Source organism: Ptychodera flava, unplaced genomic scaffold (genome assembly GCF_041260155.1).
Source record: "Ptychodera flava strain L36383 unplaced genomic scaffold, AS_Pfla_20210202 Scaffold_64__1_contigs__length_706160_pilon, whole genome shotgun sequence".
NCBI classification, from domain to species: Eukaryota; Metazoa; Hemichordata; class Enteropneusta; family Ptychoderidae; genus Ptychodera; species Ptychodera flava.
In genome coordinates, this window is record NW_027248386.1 from 665,423 (window position 1) to 690,595 (window position 25,173).

Sequence of the window (25,173 nt, forward strand, 5' to 3'; positions counted from 1 at the left end):
GGGATCTCCGTTGATCTAATGTCTCGCCGGCTACCTATTTTACTGATGCATCTTTAAATTGGCGACAACTTTCATGGTCGGTTTTGACTAGTTCCCGACAAAGCCTCGCAAGTATGTTTGTCAAATGTACCTTCAAAACACCTGATTACATCGTTAGCCGGTCGACAAAAATAAATAGCTATTGTCAAGAAGCCATCGAAAATTAAATTTAGAGACGCAATCATTAATGAAATTTAAACATTTCAATAATAGTGTGGAACTCTGTTGATATTGTTTATAACTGGATGTTGTACTGTGACTACTAGCGACACATGCTGATCAGCTTATACCATATAGCTCGCTGCACAAGGCATTGATGTCGATGCATGGACACTCCGTTTTCTTGATGACTGTCATATCAAGTGTTTTAGCTTTTTAAATGGCATATATTGAAAGAAGACGATTCAAGTTCGAAATGGACGGCAGACATATACAATTACTTTTCGTTTCCTTCAAAATAGTTTTTGTATTTCCCAATCAAACCATGAGTGTACTGCTCATTTTTTCGGGCTAGACGTGCGTGTACAGGTAGTTGGAGTGTGTGTAAATGTATAATGTATACACATTCAGGGCCAATTACGCCGGATGACGTTCAAGGGCTTCAATATAAGTTAATGTTTTGTTTTAAAATTTGTTTTCTACATCTACAAATTCACTGGCATTGCAAAACTATAAAATAATAGCAATGATGTGGGAAGCTGTCTCCGTTTCTTCCCCACCCTGCTCTCTCATAGTTAAGATGCGGGTGCATTATGTTTGTGGTAATTATTAGTTCAACAACCAAGTTAGACCTATGCATCTATTGGTTTTCAGCTAAACAAGGTCATGTCTTCTGCATGTCACATAAAAATGCACAGTTCTGTGACCTAAAGCATTTGCAAGACTTCTCTACTTTGTACGTCAGCTTTCTACAGTGTTTATTATTCTCCTTTAAGGCTGCCAGACTTTCCAGTTACCTTCATTAAAACATACAGGCTCTTGCCTACTGACTGGCGAACTCGTGCCCTTGTCAGTTACTAGTATTTCACTTCATAATTAAACTTTATATTATTCACTTTTCTGCAGAATGGCGATACACATTGCACGATGCAGCAAGGAAGGGCAAAGGGAAGACGACCAAATTATTGTTGGGACACAAAGCATCTGTAGACATACAGAACAAAGTTAAGCGATGTGGTACTGTATATATTGTAATGCTATAAACACGATTGGAACTAATTGAGATAATTGCATTTTCGTATTTTGCAAATTTCTCAAAAGTGTTAGGTGCCATACACCTTAATGTTGCAATATCTCAATATACTCATAAAAACAAGTCTGTAATATAAAAAGAAAAGCAGATGAGATAACATTTGTAGATTAAATCGGCATTACTTCGCCATCCAATTATCCCAAATTAATTCCAATCGCGTTTATAGTACAATGTGGCATTACTAGGCTTCAACTGAGACTTTAATCATTAAAATCATTAAATTTAGCATCAAGAAACCCGTCCCGTCTCCATCGCAACCACCGGGAGGGACCTATTTGCTCATTCCCGTGTTTTGAGGGCATACTCGCGTAGATTAAACTATATTAACTATAATGGGTTTGCAAAAACCGAGTAATGATTATATAACGAAATTCATAGATATGATAAGTATGATTTTAGCAATGTATTTTTTCAAGTTGGTAAACACGATGGGAGGCAAGGGACTTGATACACAGGATCAAATTCATCCCGTTCACCTTTGATGACATTCACTGGCGGATCGAATGTTTATGTGTTTGTAATTACGGTCAAGATTAGCGTGCACAGGAGATTGAAAACAGGCCAATCTATTGACATGCAAACAACAGATTATACGTAACTGAAGATAACGGCGAGACAAGTAAAACGTTCAGAAACAATGTTTCGTGGAGCCACGATGCTTATACCAATAACAGATGTACTTCAACAGTAATGACAAAGGTACAGTCAATCCTCGACGCCGCTGCAACTGGCGTTATTATTTTAGTACGTGTGTAACGGCTGTGGTATGACTTGATCAATTAATCCGCTGATACGGACAGCGGATTAGCAAGTTGGCAATGTTTTTGGAGCAATTATAGTGGTGTATACACAAGTAGGAGAGGAGATAAGGACTTGTCGGCAATATATAAAGAAGACGGTGTGGAGTCGAAATCTTTATTTGGAATACCAAAGTCAAAATTAATAATATTACTCGTAGTAATAAAAAAGCAGTCAGACGTTCAGAGTTGAACTCTTTATTTGAAATATCACAGTCAAATTAATAAAATCAAATAAGGTAAACTTTGCACAAAAACCCATCCCTCCCCACCCCAGGGGACTCTTCTTTTGCCCTGTGAGCAATTGAGCAACACACGATGTCGTTTAGGTCCTCATATTTTTTAAACGGCAAGACGATAATAATAATATTTAAGTGACAGTTCTGTGGAAGAAACGATCGGAAAAAGCGACGTGTCTTGGTACGACGTCTACGCAGAACGAGCTATGGCTCGAGTGACATGCTACAAGCGACACAGGCGCTCGAGCCGGGCAGTCTGCTAAATAGATCGCTTTTCGCCTCGATTTGTCGATCCCATTGTCGATATGCCCGCCACTGCAACCTAAATGAGTGTGTAGGTTGCAGTGGCGGGCATATCGACTACGGGATCGATATATCGAGCCGAAAATAGATATACTACCCAGTTGAAGAGCGCCTGTGCTTGAGAGTCTGCCTTTCCTACAGCACTTCTTGGACGTACGAGCCCCCAGTCACCTTAGAGTTCACCCTGTACTATGCTATGGTCTGTCAACCTTATTTTGCCTGAATTTTGTGATCGTCTCTTCATGAGCATGATTGTCAGTTAAAATTTATCTCTTCATTTGTTTTAATATTTGATGAAATCAGCCCACAAACTTTGGGTAACTCTAGTATACTTAATTAAAATCGTCAAAGATGCGTTACAATCACAGGTTTAAAGTTTACTAAGTCTGCATTGTTTTACTGTCAGTGCGATTGGTGGGCATAGTAATGATGTCAAAAGTTGTCAGACGGTTGACGTCAAAAAACACCCGACATGTTTTATCAATTTAATGTAGCTATACTTAAGGTGGCTGGCTATTGTAGTGCTAGATGTAGTAATCCTACAGTAATAGGATGTAGTAATGTATAGTAATCCCTTGTCCACGCTCGCCTCACGCTCACCCAAGCTTCTCTGCCAACATCAGTATCTAGTTGTCAACAAAGGAAAATTTAGTGAACTTAATTAAACTTACATTGTCCCTCTCTATCCGGTTTTTAACAACAGCTTTCCTTTCGCAACCTACTTTAATTTGTAAATCTCAAATGTCCCATGGACCTGGTAATGTGTTACCCTGAATGAAAATGATTATTGGACCAGTTTAATGTCATATTCCCTTCAATCTTGACATTGTATTTTTAAAGTAATCTTTAAAAAGACCATGGGATTATTCTTTTAATGGACTTCTATATGAAATATGAAGACCTGATTTAATTTACTGACAAATGTAAATCGGTGAATCTTTAACGTTTATAGGATGGTGAAACAGCAGTTTCCATTGCCGAAGGAAAGTTTCTGACGGATGAAGAAAGTCAAAATATAGCAAGATTATTTCTGGAATGTCACTATGACAGGGACAAAGTAACTGAGGCAAGTACTGAATTCATTCTCTCTCTCTCTCTCTCTCTCTCTCTCTCTCTCTCTCTCTCTCTCTCTCTCTCTCTCTCTCTCTCTCTCTCTCTCTCTCTCTCTGCATTTATAAGGAGAAACACAATGTAATGAACAGAAGACATAATATGTATAAAAACTAAGTCATGCAGATGAATGAAGTTTCGAGACTTTTATTTCATTATATTGAGTCAACTTATCAAAACACGAATAACAGCATCTCAATCATAAATGTGTGTGTATTTATCGCTATCCATATTGTAATTTCTCAGTTAAAAATGTACCGTCTATGTCTGTTTCCACGCTTGCATGTAATACCTCTAATCTAGAATATAGATCGAAAAGTTGCCGAACAGGTATATGTTACCCACATTGTACTTAACAGTAAAAGTCTATAATGAGGAGAACATTTTCCGTTTTAACATTTTTTTTGTCTGTGATCTTTTAAAAGGACGCCACAAAAGTCACCAAGACAATTTAAAAATGTTATTTTATTACCGGTTTTTAACAAAATATTCACGCTTTACATTATTCTGAAACTGCGTCTTTGAAATTGTGATAAATAATGAGTGTGTAAGAAATACAAATATCCACAGATATTGTCATGTTCATATTCGATATTTGACAGCACCGAGTGACGAGCGTACCAACCCATGTTTGATTGTAGGAGAGTGCGCATAATTATAAAACGATATTGTATCAAAGTATTTATCACTCAACCTCACGAATACTTTTGCTGCTTCAACTCACAGCATCTACACATGAATGTGGTTGTTATGCCACGTGAACGACATATCTACAAGTGCAGCCTTACATCTGAAAGCATTTTGTGCTAATGCAGTCACATCTCGAGTTTTATTAGCCACAAAATAACTACTTTTAAAACATTTAAATATAAAAAGTAATAATGGTTTCATCAGAATGTGAATTAATACATTTTATACCATTGGGTGATATAGGAATTAAACCGCATGCAACTTAAACAGAGCCTTTAAATGACCAAGTCGAGATTTGGACGTATAAAAATCTAGAAATTGGACTACTTGGCTTTGAAAGATTGTCCTTCAAAGTATATAAAACTGCAGCTAAATTGATAAGATAGCATTGCACAAACACAATAAAAGATGCACAATCATACTGTACCCAAAGAATCAGCCAGTGAAACCACGAGATATTTTGTTTAACTGCCTGCCTTTAACAAAATTTCAATGTGACAACAGCGCCGCCTTTCGCCAGACAATGGTACAACTTCGCCAATGTATTCAGTTCATATTAAAATAAAACTCTTTTTATTACATTGTCAAGTTTATATATGAATTTATCTGAATATAATAATGTTATTCCCGAACGATTTATGAAACTTATACATTTTTTTATATATTTTACAACTACAGACTGTCCTTGAAAACATCCACGATAGGAACATTAAGCTTGAGTTGCTCAACTATCACAAGGTAATAATATAAGGATGTCAAAACCAGATCTCCAATTACCAGGAAATAATGTTTGATATTTTATTGGCATGTCAAGTCACACTTTAGTGAGAATGTTATTCAGACAATGTCTATATACCTTGACATATATGCTACAGTTAATATCCGCACATTGGTATCTTATTAGGTTTAATTAATTTGATAAATTACTTGTCTGCTTTGTATATCCTTTATTGACGACATTTAATTCCATGGGCTTCAGCACCGAGATGATGACTTCAAATAATCATATTCAAATTTGGAAGACATTCAATAATCATGTTTTATCTAATGATCCCCTGGTTAACAATGTTTTCCTATTTTGTATACATATTTTATTTTCAAAGGCTAAGTCTAATAGGTTAGCATTTATTTAAATTTACTATCGCTTCTTAGATGTATCGCCAACAACAAGAGTTTAACGCTCTCATGAACGAACCAGGTAAAAAACGTAATATCATGAAAATCTTACTGTGTGGATACGGTGGTAATGGAAAGACAACACTCAAACATGCGTTGCAGCGGGTAGGTGCTATGATATGTTTAATAATACAATGCCACGTAACGTTAAAAAAGATACAACTAGTCCCTAGTGGTCCAAAGAGTGAGTCACTATTCTCTTTTGAAACAGTATTTAAAAAACAGCCAAGTCAAATGACAATACGCTTAGATCATCCGCAGCTTTGAACAATAGTGGAATAAGTAATGCATGACGAGAAGCCAGCATGAGTAACGAGCCTCTCAGCAATATTTTCTATTCTAACAGCGTACGAACTTAAAAAATTCATTAATAACAATGATTCAAGTAACACCATGGAAGTAGTACGATATTACACGGACACTGTTGCTTTTTCTTGTGAAGAAATTGGTACCACTATTCCCGCTGTGGAGAGTCACCAAGTAAACTTCTTATAATGTACCATTTAAGTGCCCATACATCAAAGCCTGTGAAATGAAAATATAGAATAGCATGAATATGTAGTGCGTAAAACATTTATAACTTTGTCTCTTTTTGGCGATAGTGCCCGTTTTTCACCCCTTGTGGTCTTTGTGGTATGAAACATACAGGGAATGTGTCTTTGGTAACGCACTTCCCGTTGGGGTGTTAAACGGGTGCAATACCTCTAATGAATAGGCAAGAGATGTTTACTTTAGATCATCACTAAGAGTCGGCACAAAACATCAACTTTATTGCTCTCAAATGTCTCATAAGCGGTTGGATTATTTAATTTGTACATGGATATCATATTTAGCGACTCTCCAAAAGGTAATATCGTTCCCACGTAGAAACTACAAAGAAATCAACAAGCCTGACTAAAACAGGTTAATATTTAATTGTAATTTTACTTTGTTGCAGTGTCTTTATTACATAAGTGCATTTTGCTTCCTTACAAGCTCGTTGATAACAGAATAGTCGAAATCATTATATTTCTTACTAAGCATAAAAGAAGTTAAATGTAACGCCAAAAAATGTTGACATTCTCTTCTCAGCGTTTCTCTTGGGTACAGAGCAATGTTATCTAGTTTAGAGTGCATGGGAATAATTTTGATGCACAAGTCACACATTTTATGTGTAAAATACAGCTTAAAAGCAGGGACTCTTAAAACTTTGAAAACATTTTTTTGATAAATAGAATAAGAGTACTGGCTCAGGTAACTGCCACCTTTCACAAAAATGCACCAGTAAGTACATTACAAAACCTGTAGTTGCATCACTATCTCATATGCGTTTACAGAGCTTCATTGAAGCAAAACTCTTGCAACGCTCAAAAGAAAAAGCTCCATCATCAGAGAAGGAAGAGTACGAACCAACGCCTGGTATAGACATGGCCACGGTTAACATCTCCAAGGCTGGAAAATTCGGCATCTGGGACTTTGCAGGACAAACAGAGTACTATGTAACACACAACATGTTTCTCTCTGCTGAAAATTCCATCTTCGCTGTTGTCTTCAAAATCACTGATACACCTGAGAAGCAAAAAAACGAGGTGAGTCCTGTTCGGATGAATTTCTTAATAACAAACATTGTGGTAAAAAGACATCGGCAGTGGATGTTGTTGTTTGTTAATTTGTTTGTTTGTTTGACAATGTCTGTCTGTCATGTTAGGAATGAATTTGTGAGCGAGTTTGGGAAAAAAACTTGAGGTAAATACAGCGTTGTAACTTGATCGTCCATTGCATTGTCCATTTTATTGCAGCACAAATAAATTTTTCAAGGGTATTTACATCTTCCACTAGTGTATTTTCTTTACGGGCTTGTTTAAATGTAACTAGTAAATCTAATCTACACAAAAAGTTCTTTCTTGGGAGTATATTTTACTTTGTATCCAACATTTACACAGAAGGCGACCATTTTTTGTGATATAGTCGGATTTGAGTGGCTCGTTTATTTCTATACTCTATATATTTTGCTTGTTTGTTATTTAAAAGCGTCAACAGGAAACTTGTAGTATAGCGATTCTGTCATAACGCACTTATGACTAGGACCGTACTCTTAGAAGTGTAGACGTCATAAAAACACAGTATGTACCTTAACAACGAATGGTGCCAACCAACTATTATTCATATCAATTATCACAATATTGCCGCTTTTACTCGTTTGAATTGTAGAAAAAGTTCCATATTTCCTTCTTTACCATGACTAATTAAATTCAAAACTTTTGTGCTTGGCCTAAAGCATCGTTCACGGATATGACGAGGCTGAACTTAATAAATGGTCTGTTTACATAACTCACAGTATTGCTGAGACCGGTATTTTCTAACTTATGGTTCCAGACATGAAAAATCGTAACAAAATGGCTGCCATGCGGCCATATTTGATTGTATCGTGAAACAAATTGACGTGTATATATATGACACAGGTGATATGGTACATTGTACCGGCTTTGAAAGAAACCGATCAACAAACGTCAGAGGAGAGCTTTTTGACGGTTACATGGACGCACGCACGCCGCACGGTCATTGCCAAAACCACAAGTCCCCCGGACTACGTCGGTGGCGACTAACAAGCTAGAGTAAGAAGTACATGTTCTTTGCTCTAATTAACTCATACTGTACTTGATATCTATCAAAGGTAATCTCATGGCTCTCTTTCATCAAGGCGATCATTATGAAAACTATTGCAAAGGGGCAGTTTAAACCAACTGTAATTCTGGTTGCGAGCAGGGCAGATCAACTGAAAAAGGGAACTCGCAAGCAAGGTAAGTTTAGTAATTATCAACAATACGATGTCTTGCATTTTACATAAAGCATATGATCTTTACAAGAGTCGTTTTGCAGTTAAACTGAACAATGACTTTCAATGTTGTGTATAAATTACCTTTATTCATCAGAACTATGCATCCGTAAAGATCAAATATATGTGACACCTCCAATAGACATACATTGTACCACATTTAATCTGATTCACGTCCTTCAAATTAGAGTAGGAATTGTACAATGTTAATAACCATTGATTTCATTGCAGAAAAAAAATTCAGAAACACACTTCAATATCAATGTTTTTTGAAAATCATGGCTATTTTGTTTAAACAGACTCATAAAGGACTGCCTGAATCCTATTACCAAATAAAACCAACTCCATTGACTAATAATGAATAATACAGTCTTTTCATTAAGCTTTACAATATTTCACTTTTACCTCGTGATACCTCTGGCGATAACTCACTTAAGAGCTATTTCATCGACTTAACATTTGATTTATAGCTGACGCTCTGTACAGAGAAATACAGCTGGAAGCTAAAAAAATGTTTGGTGAATATCTGAATATCCTTGACGAGACGTTCATACTGAATTGTCATGACTCACAACACAGAGATATGAACAGACTGCGGACATGCATTAAACTTACAAAGGTGTGGTATCGATAAAAATGGCAATATAATTATTTAAAATGTGATACGTTCAATCTTGATGGGTTTTGGGGTGACATTAAATCTTAAGCAAGCAAATAATGTATTTGAAAGTGTTAATCGAAGCCCCAGTTAAGCTAACCTTTTACATCTTTTTATATTTTTGTTTAAAATGGCATCCTGAATATGTGAAAGAAGACCATAAATGATACTGAATTGCATACCCAGCCCGCCTAAAAACGTGAACTATTTACATTTAAAGAAGTGAAAATGCCTTTTTGTCTGGACCAGAAGTCAGGCTTTGTTAACACACGAAATGAAACGTAATCCCACCTCTGCGCATGCTCAACCACATCTAAGCAAGTTTTACCGTGGCGTCTATAGAAACCTATGCCCTTCCAATCAGTCTAGTTAATCCAAACTTGTGACTCAGCTAAAAAGGAAATATGGGGCAGTTATACATACATAAGTGTTTACAGATTGTTCCGACTCTAATAAGCTGTCCCAACGTCATAAATAGCTAAACTAAATATGGCGGCAGTCGATTGTAGAGCTTATGCACTGCATGACACGTTGTCGCCGATCAAGTTCTGTTGACACACAAAAGTTGCATGAATTGAGAGAGAAAAACATATAGAGATAAACTTTCAGTGCCCCACCGTTGTAATCATTGAACTAGTCGTTTCTTCCATTATGAAGTATATGAAAATTTCGTTGATAATAATTTACAGGACTGATTCTTCTCCGTCTACTTAAAGCCCCAGTATTTGTAACTTTTAACCTTTGTATGTTCGAAATTACATATTATTCTCTTACATCCATCGTGAAATGTTGTTCAGTAAAGAAATAAGCCAAATTTGTGCTCCTGTAGTGACATACAAACGCTAAATATTGCCCGATCGAGTTGGATTGCCGCGCGGGTTTGTTGACAATTTGTAGGCTGTGCACGTGATCGAGAACGCCGATACTGATGACATCATCGAGCCTGCAACATTCTGGGGCCTTGCCATGCCACGCCACACTGCCCGGATAATCGCCCATGGTCGCCGGCTGAATGACCTGCGAATGGTTTTATTTTGTTCTTCTCCGTTCAAATACATACTGCTACTGTGTTTCAGAGGATACAGAACTTTGGCAGAGGAGGCTAACATTCTATTCTGGTACCGTGTGCGTTATATACGGATTATTCAAACTGCAGTCGGCAGTGCACCGATGCGCACCCTGCAGTTGGTCACTTAGAACTCCGGGTACCGATGTAAAATCAAGACGACACTATATACACTTGGCTCACTTCTGTAGGCAAATAGCTATCAAAATTGAGTAACTTGAAGTAATAAATTTCAGCTGATTGTCGCTTTAGCGGCAAGGTGATTGCGAAATCGAAGCAACATAGTTTGGCAATGTAGGCTGTCGAATGCAGTGAACGCGATGGCCTTTGGCAGCAAGTAAGGGAACCGTCAGTATTTACGACCTGGGAGTCATTAAAAAATTGAAAGTGATAAGGGGTGCTCAAAATGTTTTTTCTTTGTCTTACTCTGTCCTCAATGACATAATGATTAGTTTATATGATTTTACTCTGATACATATTAAATAAAAAGAAAATAAATACTCTAACAGTACAAATAAATATCAACTAGATGAAGCAAGGCAAAAAACTACAAGTAGGTGCTACTACTAGCAATACTTATTATGAAAGAGAAGATAGTGACGATGAGAATGATATCGTTGTTCATGTACGCAATGGCACCAGCGACATTAAAGATGAGGATCAACAGTGGTGATGATGATGTCACACAGTAGTTTTCTGCAGTCGTTACCAGGGTTGGAAGGAGAGGCTGGGTCATGGAGAAATGTTCTCGACAGATATCACTATAAGTGCACAGGATCTAGGACAAAACTGAACTGTTGTGAATTCATCCTTTATATTATCATAGAAATGTATAGTTTAGTTGACTTGAGTTCAACAACCATTTGGACATTTAACCATACCATAATGACATGCTACCCATCCAAATTTAACAATACTATATGGTCGGAGACTGCTTATTAGGTGAGCTTTTATATTTTCATATTATTACATGGGCTAAGGTAAGCCAAACTTTCTCTTAGAGAGGGGGTTACTCAAAGTTATCATGGTTGGCTGGGGTGCGACTCAAAATTTCGGAGTTTCTAATGTAATTCCTCCGACCCCCAGATTGTAAATAATGACGGCTCCCTAAACAGCTGTGAACGCCTGAGTCAGAACGATCGGGACCAGTATACGCACTGCTGTATCTCAGCAAAAATTTAGAAAAAAAAAAACAATAGAGCTACTGCTAAGAAATTTACAGACTCTTGGCTCTTGATGCATCAGTTACTGAGCTTTTATACTGGTAAAAAGGCATTCTGAATACAGCGGTAAATTTCCTCCCAAACGAGAAAGGATAACACGCGGGCATTCTGCAATGGACGCTGTCAATTTTACCTTGCTGCAGGCCCCACACCAATCTCGGCCCGGCCCTGCTGCACTTGTACAGTCTACTACCTCCATGTAGTACAGCCTTACAGGTCTAGTAGTTGGCCAAACACACAAAAAACAACGTCGCTGTGTAAATTCCGTAGGTCAGAACCGTTGATCATAAATTTTCAGAACCAGTGATGTTTAAAACTTTTGTATTGATCACTTCATTTAGGTTTATGTGAATGACTTTCTCATCGAGCTGCGTCTATAATTGTCCCGGGCATTGTCCATGCAAATTTGGGGCCTGCCTTAGCTCCCTCCGATCGTCTGTAGACAACAGCCTGAGCAAATTGTACCGTTGTGAAAGTCAGATATGTATCATGAATTTTATACAAAAATATAAACAGCAGAATCAAACCAAGAGTTAGTTTGCTGTCGGGCGGGTGCGCAGGGGACGACGTTGCAGTGAGGCCGGGATCTCTCTTGTGTTCGAACTTCCATCGCATCGCAGCTACCCTTTACTTGTTGTACTACTGTAGTCCTTGTGAGGATTAGATAACCGTTACGTTCGATATTATTTTGAAATACTTTTGAATTTAATAAGTAAGACTTTTGTACTGCATTCAAGATATAATTTTTCCTTTCTGAACGTTGCAATTACGCCGTACGGCAACGATATGCGAAGTTGATAGGCTGTGTTGCCTGCAGCGTAGCCTGGCCATACACAAAACTTCGTTTGAGTAGACGGAGCAGAATCAGTCCCGTCATTTATTTTCAACGAAATTTTCATTATACTCCATAATGGAAGAAACGACTAGTTCAATGATTACAATGGTGAAGTGTTGAATTTTTATTCATATATGTTTTTCTCTCTCAATTCATTCAGCAAACTTGATCTCCGTACCGTCGGTCACAACGTGCAATGCCTTGCATGAAGCTTACAATCGACTGCCTCCGTCGTTAGTTTAGCTGTTCAAGACGTTTGTTTGCACGGCTCATTATAGTCGGAACAATCTGTAAACACTTACATATTTATATCTTTCCGGTATTTCACCCAACTTTCGCGCGTTTTTAGCTTAGTCTCCAGTTTCGATGGACCAGACCTTTTCGAAGAGCGTATAGTTTCTACGGACGCCACAGTAAAACTTGCGTAGATGTGGTTGAGCATGCGCGGTGGTCTGATTACGTTTCGTTTCGTGTGTCAACAAAGCTGACTTCTGGTCCGGACAAGAAGTCATTTTTCAATCCTTTTACTGTTAATCGTGAGGCGGGCTGGGCATGCAAACCATGCGATTCAGTATTAATTATGGTCTACTTTCACATACTGAGGATGTCATTTTAATCAAAAATATGAAAAAAAATGTTAAAAGTTACAAATACTGGGGCTTTAAAGAAATTTAGGACTGCCTCTCGGTTACGGTGTACGATACGCTATCAGCATATGCAACACGTACAATCCATCAACTTTGCATATCGTTGTAGCATAAACGCTCAGAAAGGAACAAATTATATATTTAATACAGTACAAAAGTCTTACTTAGTAAATTAAAGTACTTCCCGATCATATCGAACCTAACCGGTATCTTCATCACGAGGGACTATCGTAGTACAATTACAAGCGAGTTGCGATGGAGCTCCCAGGCATGGTAGGAGTTTGAACACATGAGAGAGATCCCGGCCTCACTGCAAAGTCGTTCTCTTGTGCACCCTACCAAATAGCATTGTCACCTCTTGATTTGATCACACAAATTTGGCTTACTGGTGCCAAATTAACAAATTGTAGAATAACAGATCACCCGATAACCAGTATCCATCCATAAAGTATTGATCAATCTTTTACGGTAACCATGGCAGTATGGTATGGTTAAATTTCGAAATGGTTATTGAATGGTTATTAAAATATAAATTTCAGTGATAATGTAAAAGATGAATTCACAATAGGTCAGTTTGTTCTTAGATCCTGTGCACTAATAAAGGTATATGTCGAGAGCTTTTCTCCGTGACCCACCCTCTCCTTCCACCTCTGGTCACAACTGTCGAAAACTACTGTGTGACATCGATATCATTAATGCCACTGTCGATCCTATCGTCACTGTCGCTGGTGTCATTGAGGACATGAACAACATTATCATTCTAATCATCACTATCTTCTGCTTCATGACCACTATTGATGGTAGTGGCAACTAATTACAGTTTTTTTCCTGATTTCACGAAGTTAAAATGTATTGTTCTGTTAAAATATTTATTTGCTTTATGTTTAACATGTATAAGAGTAAAATATACACTCTGAATTACTCATTGTGTCATAGAGGTCAAAACAAGTGAGATAAAGGAAACAAACGTTTTGAACACCCCTTTATAGCTTTCAATTTTTGATTGACCAAGGTCGTAAATACTGACGGTTTCCTTGCTAGCTGCCCAAGACCATCGCGTTCATATTTCGTTAGCTGTGTTAGATACAGTAGCCTGCAAAAATGTTGCTTAGATTTCTCAATCACCTTACAATAAAGAGACAATCACCTGAATTTTATTTGTTTGAAACTAGCTTTAAATCAGTGTTCAGACTGAACATTCCAGTGGTGCATAGGTCTCCGCAAAACCCAATCCCAATTATACTCGAGGGGAAGTACATACTACGCATCGAACTCAATGAATATAGTACCGCCGGCAAATGACGCTTCGCCAAGCGGAGTTTACATAATTATCAATTCGGGTTACAATATAACAAGAAGAGTTGTATTCTAGGCTGTCAGCAATCTGGGTTGTCCCGGCCTATCCTGATATGGTCTAGGTAAACTAACTACACAACATGATTTATTTCCACGTTATTTTTCTCGAAAATGGATATTCAATTCACATTGTGCCTTCAGTCGTGGTTTAGGTAGGACTTTGTTGTGACTGATGAACGACGGGATTTTAGAGTCTAACAGGTGTTTAGTTGAATTTTATTTAAATGTTATTAATTTATCTTAGAAATGGAAGCTTCTTACTGGACAAAATGCTTGGTATGCGCTTAGCAATATTTTTGTATATTGACGTATATGGAACACAATATTTATCGCATATGCAACGTACACCTTTATATATGGAACATTCCAATTTCTATGCAGATCATAAATATACGTAATGCAGATCTTTGCACACTGAGTGTACACTGTAGATTTGCATTTTATTAGTATACGTACATGTATACTTAACGTATTTGACACATATACAGAATCAGTATATGTGTATATATTGTTGTATATCAAGCATTTGTGCCCGTGGTTGTTAGGATGATCTCATCCACGTATCCTTGCAAAAATCGATTTTATTGAACAAGGTTTTACCTTTAACACTGCAGAACAAAGAATTTGTACCAAAGATATGTGAAAAAATTAGAGATGAAAAACCAGGATGGATTGTTAGCACATTTCCAGTCATCAAATGGAATTCATATGTACAGAAAGTGAAAGCGATGAAAGCCTCTGCCGATGAAGAAGAGATTGGATCCATTAGCGATGAAGAACCATTGAAGAGAGTCACGAAATTCCTACAGTACTTAGGCGAGGTAAAAGATTTACATTGCCAATTTAAATAATATTTGTAATGTAGTGGGAGTGAATGCATGTTATATTGCAAAAGCATTTTGAATAGTCTTTCATGGCAATAGAGTCGCTCGGTTAGTAAAATAAACAATGTAAAATATGATGGAAGTCAGTCATCAAACAAAATGCAGAAAAAAAGAAGTTTTCAACGAAATAACCTGAAAAGTCGTAGTAAAAGTCGATTTCACAGAAAAGCCCAATTGTCAATAAGGAATGGGATAGAGTTGTAGTGCTGTATTACCCCTATTTGTAACAATCAACCCTATTTGTAACAAAATTACACCAACTTGAAACAAAACCTAATTTTCTACAAAACTGGCCGTATTTGATGAAATCTTGATGAAATGTACATATTAGTATGTTTTGGGGCAATTTTTATTTTTCCTTGTCGAAACTCATTTTTCCGAAAATGCTCGTTAGATTAACTTTCGTTGTGCAGGTTGCCTAGTATAAGAGGCCTATTCGTAAGATATAATCAAGTTGTGCAGATAGGTTTGTTTCGGGGCAATTTTCCCCAATTTCGGTCAAAAATGTTAAAAATCTTGTTTTCTGACAGAAATCATACTAAACCTATATTGGGTTAACTTTTGTTACAAATTGGGTTGATTGTTACAAATAGGGTTGACGTGTCAACCCTATTTGTAACAATCAACCCTATTTGTAACAATCAACCCTATTTGTAACAAAATTTAACCAACTTGAAACAAAACCTAATTTTCTACAAAACTTGGCCGTATTTGATGAAATCTTGATGAAATATACATATTAGTATGTTTTGGGGCAATTTTTATTTTTTCCTTGTCGAAACTTATTTTTCCGAAAATGCTCGTTAGATTAACTTTCGTTGTGCAGGTTGCCTAGTATAAGAGGCCTACTCGTAACATATAATCGAGTTGTGCAGATACATGCCAAAGGTTTTTTCGGGGCAATTTTCCCCAATTTCGGTCGAAAATGTTAAAAATCTTGTTTTCTGACCGAAATCATACTAAACCTATATTGGGTTAACTTTTGTTACAAATTGGGTTGATTGTTACAAATAGGGTTGACGTGCAACCCTATTTGTAACAATCAACCCTATTTGTAAGAAACAACCCTATTTGTAACAAAATTTAATAATTTTATAACAAAACCTAATTTTCAAAAAACTTGGCCGTATTTGATGAAATCTTGATGAAATATGCGTATTTAGGTCTATATTTTGGGGAAATATGTCGTTTTTGAAAAAAATATGTTTTCTAAAATTGCGAGGTGGTTTGTTTTGAAATTTGGTATACAGGTTCTGGAGATAATTCTTTCAAGACGTATTGAATTGTGCTGATCTATGCACGACTATTTTTTGGCAATTTCGCCATTTTTGCTAAAAAAGCAGGTCAAAAATCTTCTTCTTAGAATCTACTCGTCCAATTGCTTTGACATTTTGTATGAAGGTTCCTTGTGGTGACGTTTTACCTAATTTTCAGATAATTCATCACAGATACGGCCTTGGCATTTGTTTGGATTCATTTGAACCCTCAATGCGGCTGCTTTAATTTATACACTTGTTTTTATTGTAGGCTCTTGTTGGTTGTTTCGGCAAAAGGGTTTTAATTGCTTCCCACTTATCAAGTTCTTCCAAATATTTTGACGGGCTTTCTTTTTTATCCTTTGTTTTGATATGTGTTGAGCCTCTAAATGTTGTTGTGAAGATCAAGTCATTTATGTTGTGAATGTTTGATTGTTTGTTTTTCTATTTACTTTTTGAGTATGGTTTCTGTTTGGTTTATGTTGCCGTGCATATTTTGTCTATCAATTTGCTTGTGAAGAATTCTACTTTTTCTTGAAATCGATTGGGTATTGCATGTAAGCGAGTATCTAAGAATTTCGTCTTTGATGGGTCCCTTAAAGGTTGTTTTTGGGTGATCCTCTGAGCAGGCATTGGAACGTTCGGTTGGTTTTGCATTTGTTTTAATATCAAGAATGATTTCTTAGTTTTGCTTTGAGCCCTGAAATATTTCAACGTCGGAGTATGTTGTTTTTTTAGGTATTTCTCAACTGTAAATTTAAATGTTGAATGCATTTCCAGTGTCAGTAGTGTCATGAAGTCTACCACCATTTTAATATCGAAATTGAATATTCGTCAGTTTGTATAACCTGCTGTGGGAGATTTTCACTGACAATTAACTGGAGACAGAGACACAAGGGTAATTTCCCACTCGATGTTGCTGCCGAGCGCTGATGGATAAGTAACCCTATGACCTTTGATGAAGGGATGAGTCAAGTGCATGGCATATTTCGTATCATAAACCTCAAGAGGTAGACTATCATAAACGATGTTATCATACATGCTATGCCTGTATTGCCATTTTTCTATTGTTCAGGCGGTACTGATATGAACCCGTATTTTAACTAGTGAAAATACGAATTATATTTTCACTGTAACCGAACTACTTACAGCGACGCGTAGGCGTGACCTTCGCTGGTATGAATGACCTTCGTTGGTATATGTTCCTATCAAACAGCTGAGCGAATAAGACAAATGACAATCAGAAACGTCATCATGATTATGGTCAAAATTCTGTTGTTTGCAGTCACTTCATGGGCATTGCAACTAGGCACAAGTACAGTTGTACCAAAAACATACAAACAAACGTATTGAAAATTTGTATCATTTGCCGACGCCTGTCATCGTTCACGGCCGGTCCCGTGGCGGTGCAGTGTTTTCCGTCGTCTACGCTGCTGAAGATATCGGTTGACAGTGCATCATGATAGAACCGCTTTACGACAAGTTTCTGTTGATGATCACGAGCTTAAGTATCTGGTCGGTGAATTACATCGTTTACAGCCGTAAATGAGCCACAAATATCCAACCGGGCTGAAAATACTCGCGACAGACAAGGTTGAAGGTGCACATAATATTTCCGATTTGTAGTGTCAGTGAGATTCACAGGTCATGATCGTGTCTGGTGGCACCAATGCGGTGCGGTTTCAGATACAATGTAAGATCTAGGGAAAGTCAAACTTTCGCTTAGGTTGTTAAAGGAAGTTTAGTTCTAATTAGGCAAGCCAGGAACGAAAATATACGAGCAAGACGACGGATATACCTTTGAAATGTTTTATTCATCAAGAATGAGTTACGACACTACAGCTTTAACAGTGTACTCACTTCATGTTTTCCCTAATCAGCTTACTCAGAAGATACATTCGGCATATTTGACGTCTGGGGACATGTATAATTCTTCGAGATAAAGTGACTGGTACAGGTATTATATCCATTGTGCATTCATAGATGTCGCAGAGCTGCTTGCTCCATGCTCTCAGCTAGCTGTTCATACTCGATCGAGTTTGAAATCGATGGCTGGCGTGGCACGAGTATTTTGACCCGATTTTGGCGGCCTCATAACTTTCACGCAGGGATGAGATTATGTATCAAAATACGAAAACACACCCATTTTACGAACTCCGCCTATGTTTTACATCCACTGTCATTTAAATTATTAAAAAATAAATCTTCAAATTGTGAAAACCTGTGTCGACATCGTAATATTTAAATTGTTCGCTTTAAAAGTGCTCCATAAACCTTCCTTTGAAGTGGAATGGCCTATAGCGGAATAATATCAAGAAGTGATACAGTTTTCATCACTCCTTAGCAACCAATTTTTTGTAAGTACAGCCCGGAGGAAGAAAGGTCGATTTCAAGTTGATTTCGTTGCTAATTTCGGAGCGTCTGTGGGAAAACAGTCATAACCAAAACATACATGTATGTATTCGAGTGATGTGTCCGTATTTTGACTCGTTGCTGCGCAACTCGTCAAATACGGACACATCACTCGAATACGACGCGGTATCGCCCAAACTTCGTGTAATAACCCCTAATTATTATCTGCATCGGCCGCCCACTTTTTAGATTCGGAGATTTTCGTCTGAATACTCTTCAGAATCACGTTTCATCTCTACTTTTATGTTCATAGGGATCACGATAACTTTCAATAACATTATGATTACTCACTTCCAGAAGTATCTGTCCCTCGAATTCTAAAACAATGCACTTGATTATATTTTTTATGATATTCTAAACTACTCGGTTATTTGGGTGACCGATACTATAAGGTCAAATACCAGATCGAAGGTATCTGGAACATAAACGACTCCACTATCTAGCTTTGGACACCATATGTGTAGTGTCTCACCTATCTGTGCCTGGCTTGGATTATGAGTAACTACATGATGGGTCCTTTCTGCCTTAATTCCATGTGGTTTTCGGCTGCTGAAGCTTGATAAAATTATCGATTTTACGGCATTGCCATTGCTGTACGGCATTATTATTGAGGTAATATTGAGAAAAATACGACTGAAGGAGGAAAATATCGAACTCAAGGCCGACGTGATTGAAAGTGTTTTATAATTTAAAGTTTGATGATGATTTAAGTTACTATGAAGCATCCTTTACAGAGGCCGACCAAAGTCTCGGTGGCCTGCAGATGGATAGGAAAGGCAAAAGAAAAAAGTTGTCGTGTTCCGATAACCCGACCTACCCTATTTTTTTGCCTTCGACCCAAAACTTTTAGCGCAACGTAAACATGGAAGTAACAAAAAGACAGAAAACCCCCGTAAAATCACGTGATCGTCACCTGATATTTGATTTTTGCTTGGGACGTCGACGTCTTTTATGTATTAGTCCTTTAATATATATGATACGCTTTTTCTGGAAATGTTGTGGTAAGTATTAGATCGCCCTGGACCCCTGAAAAGTGCATATTTAAAAGAAAATATAGGGGAAAAAAACCAGCCGACCTACCTGCCCTGTTTTGAAACCATGTTATTGGAAGAGCAAAATTTTTTTTTTGGTTTTACGAATTACAAATAGCGTTAACTTTTGATACAAATAGGGTTAGTATGACTTCTGTCAGTAAAGAAGATTTGTTTTGCATTTTTGACCAAAATTAGTGACTGATGCCGCCCACCAAATTTTGGCATGTATCTGAAAAACATGATTACCTGTTAGATGGAGGCCTTTATCCCTAAAAACCTGCGAGCCGAATATTTTATCTAATGAGTAGTTAAATGAGTTTCGACATGGAAAAAACAAAGAAAATTGCCCCCGAAAATACTAATATGTATATTTCATCAAGATTTCATCAAATACGGCCGAGTTTTTTTGAAAATTAGCTTTTGTCACAAATTGGTTAAACTTTGTTACAAATACGGTTGATTGTTACAAATAGGGTTAATTGTTACAAATAGGGTTGACACGTCAACCCTATTTGTAACAATCAACCCAATTTGTAACAAAATTTAACCCAATATAGGTTTGTATGATTTCGGTCAGAAAACAAGAGTTTTTAACATTTTTGACCGAATTGATGAAAATTGCCCCGAAACAAACTTTTGGCATGTATCTGCACAACTTGATTATATTTCGTGAGTAAGCCTCTTATCCCTAGCAACCTGCACAAAGAAATTTATCTACTAAGTAGTTTAAGAAAAAATGAGTTACGACAAGGAAAAGACAAAGAAAATTGCCCCCGAACATACTAATATGTATATTTCATCAAGATTTCATCAAATACGGCCAAGTTTTTTTGAAAATTAGCTTTTTTCACAAATTGGTTAAACTTTGTTACAAATAGGGTTGATTGTTACAAATAGGGTTGATTGTTACAAATAGGTTGACACGTCAACCCTATTTGTAACAATCAACCCAATTTGTTACAAACTTTAACCCCATATAGGTTTAGTAAGATTTCGGTCAGAAAACAAGATTTTTAACATTTTTGACCGAAATTGGTGAAATTGGCCCAAAACAAACTTCTGGCATATATCTGCACAACTTGATTATATCTTACGAGTAGGTCTCTTATCCCTAGGAACCTGCACAACAACATTTAATCTAACGAGCATTTTCGGAAAAAAATGAGTTTCGACATGGAAAAAAATAAAATTTCCCCAAACATATAAATATGTATATTTCATCAAGATTTCCTCAAATACGGCCAAGTTTCTTTGAAAATATGGTTTTGTTACAAATTGGTTAAACTTTGTTACAAATAGGGTTGATTGTTACAAATAGGGTTGACACGTCAACCCTTTTTGTAACAATCAACCCAATTTGTAACAAAAGTTAACCCAATATAGGTTTAGTATGATTTCTGTCAGAAAACAAGATCTTTAACATTTTCGACCGAAATTGGGGAAAATTGCCCCAAAACAAACCTATCTGCACAACTCGATTTTATCTTACGGGTAGGCCTCTTATACTAGGCAACCTGCACAACAAAAGTTAATCTAACGAGCATTTTCGGAAAAAATGAGTTTCGACAAGGAAACAATAAAAATTGCCCCAAAACATACTAATATGTATATTTCATCAAGATTTCATCAAATACGGCCAAGCTTTTTAGAAAATTAGGTTTTGTTTCAAGTTGGTATAAATTTTGTTACAAATAGGGTTGATTGTTACAAATAGGGTTGACACGTCAACCCTATTTGTAACAACCAACCCAATTTGTAACAAAAGTTAACCCCATATAGGTTTAGTATGATTTCGGTCAGAAAACAAGATTTTTAACATTTTTGACCGAAAATGGTGAAAATTGCCCCGAAACAAACCTTTGGCATGTATCTGCACGACTTGATTATATCTTACGAGTAGGGCTCTTATCCCTAGGAACCTGCACAACGAAATTTAATCTCACGAGCATTTTCGTACAAATGAGTTTCAACAAGGAAAACAAAGAAAATTGTCCCCGAACATACTTATATGTATATTTCATCAAGATTTCATCAAATACGGCCAAGTTTCTTTGAAATTTAGGTTTTGTTACAAATAGGGTTGATTGTTACAAATAGGGTTGACATATGTCACCCCTATTTGTAACAATCAACCCATGTTGTAACAAAAGCAGTTTCGGAAAAATGAGTTTTGACAAGGAAAACAAGAAAATTGCCCTCAAACATACAAATATGCATATTTCATTAATTTTCAACATATATGGCAAAGTTTTTTTGAAAATTAAATTTTGTTACAAATAGGGTTGATTGTTACAAATAGGGGTGATACAAGTGCAATGTGTACCGCCAGAAAACCTAGAATGATATTCTGCAAATCATGTAGGGCTTGTGTAACAGAGGAAGGTAACTACGCAGGGAAAGCCAGGTTGTCATAGTTACTAGACATTTATTTTTTATCAAGGATACTCTATTAATTGTCTCTTATTCCCCTTGGTAACTCTTCGGTCAATAATACGATGACATTATAATCTTTAAAAGCAAACGCACATTATAGTTCTGAATATTGTGACTAAAAATGTTCATGCCAAGGGAATCCTTGAATGCTAAGTTATGCCCCTAATCTTTTTTCTAGCAAAGCTACAATGAAATTGTTTTTTTATGTGTTTGCAATACTGTCAATAGCAAGGCAAGATGGTTTTGAAAGTGTATTTGCATTTTTGTATCCAGATACTTTACATCCAGAGCAGTTTAACACGAGGTGGCGATATCATCGTATTAGATCCTCAATGGTTGTGCACCAGAGTGATTGGTCCGATGCTTGCTCCAGAGATGTTTGTTAAGTACACAAAGCGACTCACAAAGAAGACGATATACTCAAGGAGTGACATCGAAGTAGTTTTTCAGGACTTTGCCGATATCGACTCTTTGATTGATCTTCTGAAAGAATTTGAACTATTATATGAGGTAAATGTGGATTCGCCTGAAAGCAAAGATATGCGTTACGTAATACCTGGTATGCTAGAAAATGACATGCCAAAGGATCAGTGGGAAGTGGATCGTACAAAGAACATCTACTACGGTAGAAGATTCCAATGCAGGGATGAGACAGATAGTTTCTCCCCTGGGCTATTTCCACGACTTCAAACCAGACTGGAGAGGCATTTCAGAGAAATGGATAGCCCAACAGAAGGTATCTGGAAAAATGGCATTAAAGTATGCAGCAGTGTTGAGGGTTTAATCTACATGACGAAAGGATGGAGAGCTATTCATCTTTGTGTACGAGCAGAGAAGGAAGATGATATTGGCAAATGCTACATGATGCTGGAATTGGTTACTGATGACGTGTATTATGTCATAAACATATGCTGCCCGGGTACAAATATCGACGTTCATATACTAAGTGCCAATTCTCTCAAAAATCACTGTGATCCTGAAAACGTCAGCTACTACACCATGGGCCAGGTTAAAGAAGCAGAACAGAAGTGTAAACAAGTGCTAGACAAAAGAAAAACGAAATCAGAAGAAGTGAGTGATTTACTCTGCAGAGGGTATGATTCTGAAGTTCTTCGAAGCCTTGGGTATCAAAGTGATGTCAAGTGGATGTTGCAAGATACACTGAAGGAATTTTCAATCATTATGGATCGAAGGAGGGATTCTGGAGGTGATTACAGAATGATGGCTGACCTGATGGGGTTCGAACGGGCCGAAGTCGCATCCTGGGAAGAAAAGGACTCCAAACAATCAATTACACAGCACATCTTATCGAATGGTCAAGAGGTGGGCAATGCGAAACCAGGATGATGGCATGTTATCTGAGGCTGATTGTATCTATGACAGTACTTTCACAAATCTGGTGAAAATCCTACGCCATAAGGATTGCTGCGTGGATATTGCAAGGGAAGAGATAGAGAAGATGTTCAACAAGCTCGGGATATCACATCTTCAAAGGCTATACCAGGGACACGTCGAACAAAGCCTGATATGTAAAGTGACGATGATAATACTTTAAATCGTTATGCAGCAAACGGACAATGGAATACGCATTTCAACCACAGAGACGACAATGCTACTTTCCGCAATTTAATACGATAATGTCAGATGGATGATTAGTGGTTTCTAAATTGGTATTATGTTCAAAAGAATTGGGACAAGAACATAAGCAATCACATGTAAAAATGGTATAAGTAGCGACGAAGGTAATGGACAAGAAGGAAAGCCGAATTCAGTAACACTGAACACAATTGGAACTATTTTGTGATTATAAGATGAACAGTAAAAGTCACAGAATGTGCTCTCTAAGAGAGGGTTTACTCGAAGCATTTAGTAATTGTCAATTTTTCTAGTGAAAACATCAAAACTGTAATTGTTGAATTAAATGTTAAAGTAGTATTAAAAAATTGTAGTATTTAAAGCCATCTGCTTTTCAAAATTTGTAATTTATCCTTTTTGACAATTTCTTGAGGATAATTCATCTCATTGATATACATTCTTGAAAATGTCAAGATTAGAGGTCAAAACTTGATGATTGCTATATTGTTTAGAGGACCTGGATGTATTTGAAGGTTTCGGGATCATATCTGATTGGTTCTTTACTATTTCAAAGTGCCTCTCTAGGCCAGTCCTTAAAAAAATGTTTAGGGGTCATATCTAAGTGGTCCCTTGAAAAGATTAAGGGACACATCAGGGTGGTCCCCGAAAGTTTCAAGGACTCATCTGGGTGGTCCCTGAAAGTTTCCAGGTCACATTAGGATAGTCCTTGAAAAATTCACGGGCACCTCACGTTAGTCCCTGAAAGTTTCAAGGACTCATGCGGGTGGTCCCTGGAAGTTTCAAGGTCACATCAGAGTGGTCTCTAAAAGATCCAGGGACTCATCTGGGTGGTCCCTGGAAGTTTCAAGGACTCATCCGGGTGGTCCCTGGAAGTTTCAAGGTCACATCAGAATGGTCTCTAAAAGATCCAGGGACACATCAGGGTGGTCTCTGAATGTTTCAAGGACTCGTCTTGCAATGGCAGTTTTTGAAAGATTCAAGGTCACATTAGGATAGTCCGTGAAAGATTCGGGGACACCTCAGGTTGGCCTCTGAAAGTTTCAAGGACTCATAGTCTTAGTCATGTTCACGCTACAATCACAGTTGCTGACATCATTGTCGAGATCGGGAACAGCACTGTCAGTGTCACTCCACAAAGGACCATGGTAACAGACATCAAATTCGTCAGAGATATCCAGTATTCCGTTGCTTTCCATGTAGTCCTGTCATTAAATAATTGGGGTACTGGACGTCCTACATTCAGAATCGGCAACCTATCCCGACGAAGGAATTAGTGCAGTAGTCAAAATCCATTCGAACATCACGCAGTTTGCACACTCGACTTGAAACAATGCAGAGCCTCACAACAATGT

The 25,173-nt window shown here is 37.3% G+C and overlaps 1 protein-coding gene across 1 annotated transcript in view; it reads left to right on the top strand.

Annotated features, from left to right (window-relative positions):
* LOC139128677 (death-associated protein kinase 1-like) overlaps positions 1–23,572 on the top strand; it is a 31,468-nt gene extending 7,896 nt beyond the window's left edge. The window contains exons 2-9 of the mRNA XM_070694414.1: positions 3,583–3,696; positions 5,109–5,168; positions 5,583–5,711; positions 6,923–7,174; positions 8,260–8,386; positions 8,892–9,040; positions 14,821–15,027; positions 22,499–23,572. Coding sequence (XP_070550515.1) covers positions 3,583–3,696; positions 5,109–5,168; positions 5,583–5,711; positions 6,923–7,174; positions 8,260–8,386; positions 8,892–9,040; positions 14,821–15,027; positions 22,499–23,572 — 2,112 coding nt within the window. The remainder of the gene's footprint in view (positions 1–3,582; positions 3,697–5,108; positions 5,169–5,582; positions 5,712–6,922; positions 7,175–8,259; positions 8,387–8,891; positions 9,041–14,820; positions 15,028–22,498) is intronic.
* Positions 23,573–25,173: the final 1,601 nt, after the last annotated feature.